Below are 10966 nucleotides of genomic sequence, written 5' to 3' on the forward strand. Positions count from 1 at the left end.
GAGAAGAGATTAAATTCACTGGACTCCGGCTGCCCAAGTACTCAGGCTGCAAGTACGGCCCAGATAGCTGTAGGTACCCTGCCACAGGCTGCCTTGAGTGCCGGAGGGAGCCCTAGGTGCCACCCCGCCGTACCGTGCAACTTCCTGTTTGTGCATGTGGGTGGAACTTCGGGAGTAGAAGGGAAGCCTGGCCCTGCTCTGTGGGGGGCCAGGTCGGGCAAACAGGCTCACCTGGGCGGACTCCTGCTCAGGGGGGAGGGGAGATGCTGGTTCTGCTAGGGCAGTTCCGACCGACCGGAGGGCGGGGCGGGGTCTGTTTTGGTGAAACCCGAGCGGTCTTTGTCTGCTTCCTAGGGGTTTTCCTTGCTCCTGGGGAATGCGCGGAGTGGGTCCGGCCTGATTCCCTACCGGGCAAGGCAGGTGGCAGTAAATCCCTATCGCGGACCGGGTTAGGGCAGCCAGGTAGTGTAGTTCTCGGTCACGTGCTGGTCGTCCCTTCCCCCACGTCGAAAACCAAATCCAGAAAGCTGTGAAGTCGGAGGCCAGAGAGGCAGCCTCACCACCGCCGAGCTCCCGCGGGGCTGGGTACCAGGTCGGCTGTTGGGGGGTAGGGGGTGTGCTGGGCAGACCACTCCCCTCCCTGGGTCGGGGGCGCGGCCTCAGCCGCCCCGCCCCGCCCCGCTCTACCAGGCCGGGCCAGGCGGGCGCCCGGAGTCCGGAGCCCGGAGCTGGCTGCGAGCCGGCGGATCTGCTGCGAGGAGGTCCCCGTGCTGGAGCAGGAGCTGGGCGGGAGCTGGAGCAGCGGCGCAGGTGGCGCGGGGTGAGTGGTGGGGCGGTGGAGGTGTCGGAACTCCAGCCTCCCGCACATCCCGGCTCCGGAGCGAACTTTCCCGGTCTAGGGAAGCCGGGGGTCGGAGTGAGAAGGGGGTCCCACTCTGGACTGGGGGTGGGGGGGTGCAGGCGAGGAGCCTGAACAGGGAATCGACACGGAAACTCGCCGACGGGTCCATACACGCGCGCAGACAGACCCACGCACTTGGGACACACGAACACACGAACACACGTGCACTCCGGAAAGGACGCGCCCTGTGGGTTACCCTTGCAGTCCCTGGAGCAGCGCCACGGGCCCACAGGGACCCCCAGCGGACCGGGTGCTCTGCTGTCGCGTACTTGACGGGGGTGGGAGAAAAGGGCTGCCCGGCGATCGCCGATGGGGGCGGGCCGGGTGGGACAACTCCGGAGGTTCCTGCTTCCTGGCCGCCCACAGGTGAAGACTAAGACGTAAACAGGCGCTGAGCACGTGATCGCTTCGCAGACAAGTGGGCTGTGCTCCCCCACCCCCGCAGCTGGGCGAGGACCGGCCTCCCCAGTCCTGGGCGAGTCTGCGAGATCTCCTGCCGGGCTGTATTCCATTCTCCGCCTTGAAACGTTAAGCCTTCCCCCAGAAATGGGAACACAACGCCCCCTGGAGTCCGGGTAGCACAGAACGAAAGACTGTAGGGCTCGGTGGGGTTACCTGGGCTCCTCTCCTTCCTTCACCCCAACGTGTTCATGGTGCCCTCATCCCTGAAGGTATCGCTGGACGGCAGTGTACAGCAGCCCCCGCATCATACCTCCAGTCTGGGGAGCAGCTGCCTGAGCGCCGGTGGGTCCCCTTCCTACCACCACCCCAACTTGCAGAAGGGAGAGCCCCTCCTCTCACTGTAGGAGCAGAAAGCCCACTCGTGCAAGAGTGGAAGCCCTCCATTCCCGGAGAATGCATGAGGGTAAATGTCCCTTAAATACGGGAGTGGGCCTATGTCCCTCGCCTAGAAGGGAGGATGAGCCCCCTCCCCCAGGGAATGAGGGAGTGGGCAGCGGCCCTGTGCCTCCTTCTCTGCCCCACCCTCCACCCCTCCACACATGCTGAGCCCAGCTGCTGCCTGAGCTTCTGGGCTGGCTGCCAGAAAGGGGAGGAGGCTCCTGGTCCCCCAAGAGGCTGGGACCAGGGCAAGGCCAGAGGAGGGGGTCTTTACTGGGGAGAGGGGCTCAATCTGTTCTTGTGAGGATCAGGGTCTGGGGTGAGCCTGAGGGTGGTTGGGCTATGTCTCCCTTTCCAGGGAAAAAGAAAGAAAAACAACCCTTTCCATGGAGCTAAAAATAGAGCTGAGAGCCGGCCAGGGCTGTGGCCTGGAAGGGGGGGATGCTCCTTCCTGGGGCAGAGGAGTTCTGGCAGGCCTTGGCCTTGGGGGTGGGGATGCAAGTAGGGGGTGGGAGGAGCTCCTTGCCCAGGGGTGTGGGTGTCAGCTGACCTGACTGGGGCACAGAGACCCCTGGAGGAAAGTCTGTGTGGTAAAATGTTTGTAAAACACCACGTGCGTGCGTGTGTGTGTGTGTGTGTGTGTGTGTGTAAGTTGTCTGACTGAAGGAGACCACCAGTGTGTGGAAGAGGCTTAGGAGAGGAAGCCCATTTAAAATTGTGTCTGTGTAGGAAGGGCTTTGAGTCGATGTGAAAGACTGTGCACAGCAAGGTGTGTGACACCCAGGTATGTCTGTGTGTGAGACTGAAAGATTATGGAAAGAAGGAACATGGAACCACGTGATGGATGAGACTGTGGTTGTGGCTGCATGGGACTGAATGTGGGAAAGGTCGTGTGGGTGTTATGAAGACTGTGTTGTTTGCAAGAGGGTGAGAATATCTGTGACCGGAGAAGACAGAGGAGTGTTGTCAGCTGTGAGGCTGGTGTAGGTTTGGACTGTAGGTTTGGACCGCCTCACCCCAGTCATGGGGGGAGGGGGCAGGGGCTGCCTCTCTCTCCCAGCAATGACCTCTCTCTTAACAAATGGTTCTGAAGGAAGGCTGGGGAGCAGACAGCCGCGCCCGGGGCAGGCCTGGGCTCGCGGGGTCGAGAGGGTACAGTGCTGGGGAGCCAGGTAGGGGCCCCCAAGGCTGGGGGGATGACGGTGTATTCTCCGAATGTGTCGCCAGGTGGCGCCACCTCCGCAAGTCCGAATATGCCTCCATCAACCGCTGGGGGTGGGGCAGGCAGGGCCCGAGCCTGGGTGCCCGAGCCTGGGTCCCCGACCTGTCCTGGGGAGCAGGGTTCCAGCAGCCGAGGCGTGGGGGCAGCTGACCCTCGGCGTCCCGCTCTGGACTCTGAAGCCGCAGAGTGTCTTGTGGGGCAGGCTTCGACCGGAGGAACGGAGGGGGAAGGGCGGCCGCCGTGGCGCCTGGTCCTTTGTGCTCGAACAATGACCAGCTGCCGCTGGCCCCGGGGCCCGAGTAGGGGTAGAGGGTGACCCGCCGCCGCTACCGAGTCCTGAGCCGACCGGGCTAAGGAGGTTGTTGGGGGGTGATCTTGAGTCCCGCGGCGCGGGCCCCGCGTGCGTCCCGCCAGCCTCGCGTGACGCCGGGTGCCTGCGCGTGTCCGCGCCCGGGGCGGGGACGCCCCTCGGACCCCTCCCCCGCGCTGCGCCGCCCACTCGGGCCGGACGGGGGCCGGTCGGGCCGGGGGGCGCCGCGGAGGCGGGGCCGGGCCGGGCCGGGCGGCTCCGAGTGGCCGCGCGCGGGCTGGAGCCGGGCGGCGCGCCTGTGGAGCGCTGGGGGCGGCCCGGGACTGAGCATGGAGCGGCGCGGCGGAGGTGAGGGGGGGCCGGGGCTGGGAGGCGACCTGGGGGTGCCCCCAACTTCTGCGCGGCGGAGGGCGGGTGGGGAGGCGGCAGCCCCCTGCCGCCCCCACTTAATGAAGGGGGGGAGGCTTTACAGGGTGGGTTGGGGCCTCTGGCTTCCCGTCGCGGAATGGGAACTGGTGATCCCAGACTTGATCCCGCTTGACCGGTCTTTGGAGTTTGGTGGGGGGAGACTTTCCCCAACTCTTCAGCCCCCAAAACAGGTTTGTGGGAGTTCAGCTTAGCCAGACCTGCCTCGGGCACTGGCTGAACCCAGCGCTCGGTGCCCCCAGCCCAAGGGGGTGTGTGTGCGTGTGCTGGGCCAGAGTGATTACTCAGGGAGTGCTGGGGGGAGCCAGGGGTTCCCTCTCCCACAGCCGCAACGCATTTCTCAAAATGGAGCCTCCACTTGCCCCTCCTTCTCTCTCGGGCTCCCGCTCTTGGAGCCGGGCTGGCTGGGCCTGGCTTTCCAGAGGCCTGGCCCTGGCTCCCTGGGTGTCTGGCTCGTAGGTTCCAGTTTTTCTATCTTTTCTGGGTTTAGGGGCCCCTGGCTCCATGGGATGGGATTCAGGGACCCAGGCTCACTGGGTCAGCTTGTCTCCTTGTCTGCCTGACCCTGGGGCCTCTCTGAGTCTTTGTCTCTTGTCTTTGGGGTCTCTGTCTTTCTCTGAGTCTGTCTCTCTCCTGCCCTTATTTCTCACTTTCTCAGGGCTCACTGAAGTGGGCAAATGTGGACAGAGGTGCCAACCTCCATTGCCCCCTAAGAATCCCCTTCCCCACAGCTTTCTCTGTGCCCTCGAGTGGTGCGGGAGAGGGCAGGAGATGGCATGTGCCATCTGCTTAGCCCAGGTCTGGCCCTTGGTAGTGGGCTCTACTCTTCCCCAGGTCCCAACCCCTAGCTCCTCTGGCTTCAGTCTGGATACCTTCCTGGTTCTCAGGGTCCTTTCACTTGGTAGGGAGGTGGAGGGTAGGCCTAGGGGAATACCAGCCCGAAAGGAGGCCAGACCAGGCAAAGGAGTCAGATAATGTGTGTCTCCTTTCCCCACACTCCAGTGAGTGACAAGAACCAGGCTCCTGCTCACGCAGTTGGCCCTGCTTTCACCCAGGCTCCTACCCACTCTCACACATGCTCTGTACACACGCACACACACACACTCCTCTGCACATACTTGTGCACCCTCACTTTCCTCTTCGTATGCTCATGTAAGATACAGGGAGTTTTACATACAAACTCATGTGTACCTGAAGGGACATCCATCCAAAGACACTCAAGATAGTTGAGCTCATACACCACAAATTCATGTATCATAGACACAGTTATTACTTTTACATATTTTCTGAGGGATCCCGATGCACACTCGTACTCTCATATGACGTGTTAATCTGCACATATGAATAATAGAAATGTATTGATACGGCTGCTCAAACAGGCACATACACACACTAATTCCTGACATTTTCACTTTTCACATCCACACATTGTTAAGTACTCATGCACGGTCTCACACACACAGATAAGTACAAACACAAACTCCTATTCCTGTGCGATTCTCTGTCCACTTCTTGGCCCCTGCTCTGCATGATGACTTCAGCAGATGCCGGAGTCCTGGTCTTCGGCCTCCGGACTGGGGAGGGAGTTCCGGGTGGAGGCTTGCTGTCCCCTTCCGGGAAGGAGCAGAGCCTGGGGAGGTGGAGCCCTCTTCCCTGGGGGTTCCAGGGAAGGGAGATCTGCGAACAGCTGCTGTGATGGTGGGTGGTGGTGGGGCTTCCATCCTCATCCCCTAGGGGCTTCTCGGAGAAATGTCTAAAGCTGGATGGTTTCACAGAACCAGAGGTTGGCGGCAGCCCAGTCTGGGCTCCTGTAGGCCAGACTCATTAGGTGTGGTGAGGCTAGGAGTTGGCATGGAAGCAAGCATGAGGCTGCATCCACCTCTAGAAGGCAGGAGACCCCAGAGGGCACCTGTGGGCTCCCTAAAAGCTCTGGGTTACTCGTTTGGCCAGCTCCACCCTTGCCGCCTCTCTGTCTGGGAGAAACTGAGGCCCAGCTCAGGGGAGGCTGGGCACTGCCTGGCCTTGGCTCTTTATTCGCTAATTACCATCTGAGTTGCTGTGTCCCTGAGGTTGCTTCTGCCCCAAGTATCCTCTAATGAGGCCACCTGTCCCAGGGGACTGGGAACCTGTGCTGGGCGTTGGTAGAGAACTCCCTCCTAAATTGGCGTCCCAGCCTCTGGGAGGGATGCAGGTTTGGGCTGGGGCCCTGCATAACCACCAGGCCTACCTTCCCCTCATCGTCTTTGCTTGGTAGGGTCAGCCCTTAGCCCTATTCAGGCCGGAGCTGGGCGGTGATCTGGATCCCAGGAAGATCTGAGTTTCCTGCCAGTGCTTGGAGAAGGAGCCCTGGGGGATCAGGGCATCATGGACTGATGTCAGGAAGCTGTTTGATGTGGGACAAGGGGTCAGGAGAGGGACTCAGGGACTTGTATAGGGAGGGGCTCAAGGTGAAAGGACTCTGACACCGCTGCCCTGCTCACAGGTTCCCCTGGAGGCCCTTGGCCAGGCCTGAGCCTCTGTCGCCATGGCCATTGTACAGACTCTGCCAGTGCCACTGGAGCCCGCTCCTGAGGCCACCACTGCCCCACAAGCTCCAGCCATGGGCAGCGTGAGCAGCCTCATCTCAGGCCGGCCCTGCCCCGGGGGGCCAGCGCCTCCCCGCCACCACGGCCCCCCTGGGCCTACCTTCTTCCGCCAGCAGGATGGCCTGCTACGGGGTGGCTATGAGGCACAGGAGCCGCTGTGCCCAGCTGTGCCCCCTAGGAAGGCTGTCCCTGCCACCAGTTTCACCTACATCAACGAGGACTTCCGGGCAGAGTCACCCCCCAGCCCGAGCAGTGACATTGAGGATGCCCGAGAACAGCGGGCACGCAGTGCCCATCTCCGCGGCCCCCCACCCAAGCTCATCCCTGTCTCTGGAAAGCTGGAGAAGGTGAGGACCAGCCTTTTCTTTGGGGCCAGGGTGGAATCGGGAGCCCCCTGAAGAAGCTGGAATTTGGGGGCCAATTTAGAGGAGAGATGTGGGCTGCAGAGTCACCAGACGTGGGTTCCAATCCCAGCTCGGCCTCGTTCTGGCTACATGACCTCAGGGAAGTCACTTGACCTTTCTGAGCCCGAGGTTCTGTATTTGTAATGTGGACACACCATGTCAGCTCTCCAGTGATGGTCGAGAGCATTCCATCACATGACGTATGTCAGTGTTGAGCCTGGTCCCTGTCACATGACATGTGCTCAGAGGCGAGCTGCTCCGACTCCTGCAAATGCAACAGCTGTGAATCTGACTGTGAATAAGGCCTTTAACTTTGCCTCCTTAATAAGGCCTTCAACTCCACTTGCTCTTCTGTAGTATGGGCGTAGTGATCATATCTTATCCTATGACTGTTGGGATGATTGGAGACGAGCCTTTTAAATGGCTTGATATAAGGGATGTCAGGAGGCCCTCAGCTGTTGGTAGCAGTTAGTATTAATGCGTGGGGATCGGGGACCCCAGATGGGAGGGCAGGGAGTATGACAAGGATTTTGAAAGATCGGGCAGCTCATCCCCAGTGTCACGTGGCACCTCATTTCAGAACATGGAGAAAATCCTGATCCGCCCAACAGCCTTCAAGCCAGTGCTACCCAAACCTCGAGGGGCACCATCCCTACCTAGCTTCCTGGGTCCTCGGGCCGCCGGACTGTCTGGGAGCCAGGGCAGCCTAACACAGCTGTTTGGGGGCCCTGCCTCGTCCTCCTCTTCCTCCTCCTCCTCGGCTGCTGACAAACCCTTGGCACTGAGTGGCTGGGCCAGCGGCTGCCCATCGGGGACACTGTCTGACTCAGGCCGAAACTCACTGTCCAGCCTGCCCACCTACAGCACCGGGGGTGCCGAGCCAGCCAGCCACTCCCCTGGTGGGCACCTGCCCTCCCACGGCCCCGGGCGGGGGGCGCTGCCTGGACCAGCCCGAGGGGCCCCGACTGGGCCCTCCCACTCGGACAGTGGTCGATCTTCCTCCAGCAAGAGCACAGGCTCCCTGGGAGGCCGTGTGGCTGGGGGGCTCTTGGGCAGCGGCACCCGGGCCTCCCCTGACAGCAGCTCCTGTGGGGAGCGTTCCCCCCCCCCCCCCCCCCCCCCCCCCCCCCCTTCGGATGAGGCCCTGCTGCACAGTGTCCTGGAAGGAAAGCTCCACGACCGTGAGGCAGAGCTGCAGCAGCTGCGGGACAGTCTGGACGAGAGTGAGGTGACCATGTGCCAGGTGTGGCCAGCAGCAATAACGGGGGTGGTGTGGCAGGACATCCACAGGAGCTGGGAGTCCCAGGAGCATTTCTGTGTGTGCTGAGGGGACACGGTGGGGGGGGGGGGCGGGGGATGCCGGTGAGGTGTTGGGGAGTCCTCCGCCCAGCTGTCGGGCTCCACCTGCAGGGGGGTGAGGATGCCCAGCCAGCACCGCCATTGATTGTCTTTCAGACTTGAGCGAGACACTTCAAGGTGCTGAGCCTAGTTTCCCTCAGCTATAGATGGGGAGATTTCTGGCCTCCTAGGGTTATTATGAGGATTAAGTCAGGCAAAGGCTGTGGAGTGCTTAGAATGACGCCTGGCACCTAGGAATTCCTGCAGAAGCGTTTGCTATTCTGGACGTTTCTAGAATCTTAGAAGTGGTCATGACTAGAGTTACCCTAATTTTTCTCATGGCTGAGTGGGGTCTCCTGTCCCTGAGCCCAGCCATAGGCTGCTAGAGCACTCAGTGACCTGGGAGTGGTGGAAAGCCATGGCGGGAGGGTGCTGGATGTGGAGGGGAGCTGCTGGGACCCAGGTCTGCCTTCTGTCCCCAGGCCTACGAGGAGCGGCAGCGGCACTGGCCACGGGAACGCGAGACGCTGCGGGACGACAGCACCGCCCAGGCCCAGCGGGCGCAGCGGGCCCAACAGCTGCTCCAGCTGCAGGTGTTCCAGCTGCAGCAGGAGAAGCGCCAGCTGCAGGATGACTTCGCGCAGCTGTTGCAGGAACGGGAGCAGCTGGAGCGGCGCTGTGCCACCTTTGAGCGGGAACAGCGGGAGCTTGGGCCACGGCTCGAGGAGACCAAGTGGGAGGTGGGCCAGGCCAGGAGGGGCGGGGAGTGGGGCTCAAAGGGTCTAGCCATACCACTCCCCCTCCAGCCTGCTACTCCCAGAGATCCTCCCCGTCCTCACCTCCTGGAGATGAAGATCCCCCTCAGGCTTCCCTTTCTGGGTAGGGGGAGGGTCTCCTTTTGCCACCATTGTAGGTGTCCTCGAGTCAGGTCGAGTGCTCACATAGCCAGTGGCAATTCCGTCCACTGCCTCCCAACCAGTAAGAATAGGAGTGTAGCCTGCTCTGCGCCCAGAACTTTCTAGCTGTTACTTAAAGAGTGGATCTTGTGATCCTCAGAGCAGCCTTGTGAGGTGGCTGTTGTTCATCTCCATTTCTGAGCTGAGAAGGACTGGAGCCCGGAATGATTGCTAGTCAGTGGCAGAGTTGAGATCACAACCCGGGCCGTGTGGTTCCAGCATCTGCGCATTTCCCCACAACGCTGGGGTGCCTCTTGGTGGCTCCCATGCCTGCACAATCTGCCACCAGCCAGTCCCTGGGGCTCTGCAGTGCGTCATGATGGTTGGAAGTCACCTGCTTTGAAGGAAAAAGATCTGGGTCTGCGTTTTACTTCTGCCACTTACTAGCCGTATGACCTTGGACATGTCACTAGGCTTGCCTCAGTGTGTCTGTCCATGTAGTGGGTGTCAGGATCAAACAAACTGTCCCCGGAGAGCCTGCATGATCTCGGGGCCCAAGCCTGTGGGAAAAAACTTCTCACTAGGCTTCCCAACCCCCTCCCACTCCTAGGTGTGCCAGAAGTCAGGTGAGATCTCCCTGCTGAAGCAGCAGCTGAAGGAGTCCCAGGCAGAGCTGGTGCAGAAGGGCAGTGAGCTGGTGGCCCTGCGGGTGGCGCTGCGAGAGGCCCGAGCTGCACTCCGGGTCAGCGAGGGCCGAGCTCGGGGCCTGCAGGAGGCCGCCCGGGCCCGGGAGCTGGAGCTGGAGGCCTGTTCCCAGGAGCTGCAGCGGCACCGCCAGGAGGCCGAGCGGCTCCGAGAGAAAGCTGGCCAATTGGACACGGAGGCAGCTGGACTCCGGGAACCACCTGGGCCACCTACCACCACGGACCCTTTCCTCCTGGCAGAGAGTGATGAAGCCAAGGCACAGCGGGCAGCCTCGGGGGTCGGGGGCAGCCTGCGGGCCCAGGTGGAACGGCTGCGGGCAGAGTTGCAACGGGAGCGGCGGCGCGGGGAGGAGCAGCGGGACAGCTTTGAGGGGGAGCGGCTGGCCTGGCAGGCGGAGAAGGAGCAGGTGATCCGCTACCAGAAGCAGCTGCAGCACAACTATGTCCAGATGTACCGGCGTAACCGGCAGCTGGAGCAGGAGCTGCAGCAGCTCAGCCTGGAGCTGGAGGCCCGGGAGCTCGCTGACCTGGGCCTGGCCGAGCCGGCCCCCTGCATCTGCCTGGAGGAGATCACTGCCACCGAGATCTAGGGCCCTTGGCATCCTGGAGCAGCAGGGAGCTTGACTGCAGTGGGGCGGGAACCTTGGGGCCACGGAGGTCCCCCGGGTCTAAGGGCCCCAGAGCCGCTCGTGCTCCAGGATCCAGGCTTCTGGGCCTCTGCCAGGGCCCTGGGGGCAGCCCTCTGACTAGGTTGAGCAAGATTAGCCCCCTTGAAGGTCCCCGTTTCACTGTCTCACAGAGGCTCCTCCTTACTTGACCTATCCCACCCCTCCTGCTGCTGCCATTGCCACTCTGCCAACTGCATTTGTCCCTGACGAGGGAGTGGGGGGGGGGGGCTGGGAGGAGGAGGGGGGTCCCTCCTTTCCACACTCTCCCCTACCCCAAAGCCAGAGAGAGCCAGATAGCACCAGCTGCTCCAGATGTGCCTGCCCCCTCTCTGCCTATGTCGGGGGTCGGGGGCCAGGGCTGGGACTGGGGTCTGACCCCCATGCTCCAGCCCTGCAGCCTCTCTCCTAGGGCGAGGGGGCTGTAGTCAGACCAAAGGAAGAACTCAGAATTGTCTTGTTTATTTGTGTTTGTGACCAAGGGGCCCCTCCCCACACCCAGGTTTATGGCCTCGTTTTCACTTGTATATTTTTCCACACTGTAAATTTCTTGTACAAACCCAAAGAAAAAAAATTAAAAAAAATTTTTTTTTGTTTTTAAAAAAAAGACGAGTGTGCTAGGTAGAGATGGGAACTTACTTGACCCCTCCTCGCAGCTCCCGCTCCAATTTGCTG

The 10966-nt window shown here is 61.5% G+C and overlaps 1 protein-coding gene across 6 annotated transcripts; it reads left to right on the forward strand.

The window, feature by feature from the left end:
- Positions 1-318: 318 nt before the first annotated feature.
- On the forward strand, positions 319-10898 carry LZTS2 (leucine zipper tumor suppressor 2). Of its 6 annotated transcripts, XM_059398378.1 has the most exons (6): positions 731-820; positions 1573-1645; positions 6182-6631; positions 7269-7931; positions 8509-8766; positions 9533-10898. In XM_059398378.1, exons 3-6 carry the CDS (start codon positions 6224-6226, stop codon positions 10214-10216), a joined length of 2013 nt encoding a protein of 670 aa, XP_059254361.1. In that variant the 5' UTR covers positions 731-820; positions 1573-1645; positions 6182-6223; the 3' UTR covers positions 10217-10898. The 6 variants fall into 6 exon arrangements, with proteins under 6 accessions (XP_059254363.1, XP_059254361.1, XP_059254360.1 ...); XM_059398380.1 differs by lacking the exons at positions 731-820; positions 1573-1645 and adding an exon at positions 319-416; XM_059398377.1 differs by lacking the exon at positions 1573-1645 and having other exon boundaries at positions 732-820.
- The last annotated feature ends 68 nt before the right edge of the window (positions 10899-10966 follow it).

The sequence above is a fragment of the Mustela nigripes genome, chromosome 4 (genome assembly GCF_022355385.1).
Source record: "Mustela nigripes isolate SB6536 chromosome 4, MUSNIG.SB6536, whole genome shotgun sequence".
Taxonomy (NCBI): Eukaryota; Metazoa; Chordata; class Mammalia; order Carnivora; family Mustelidae; genus Mustela; species Mustela nigripes.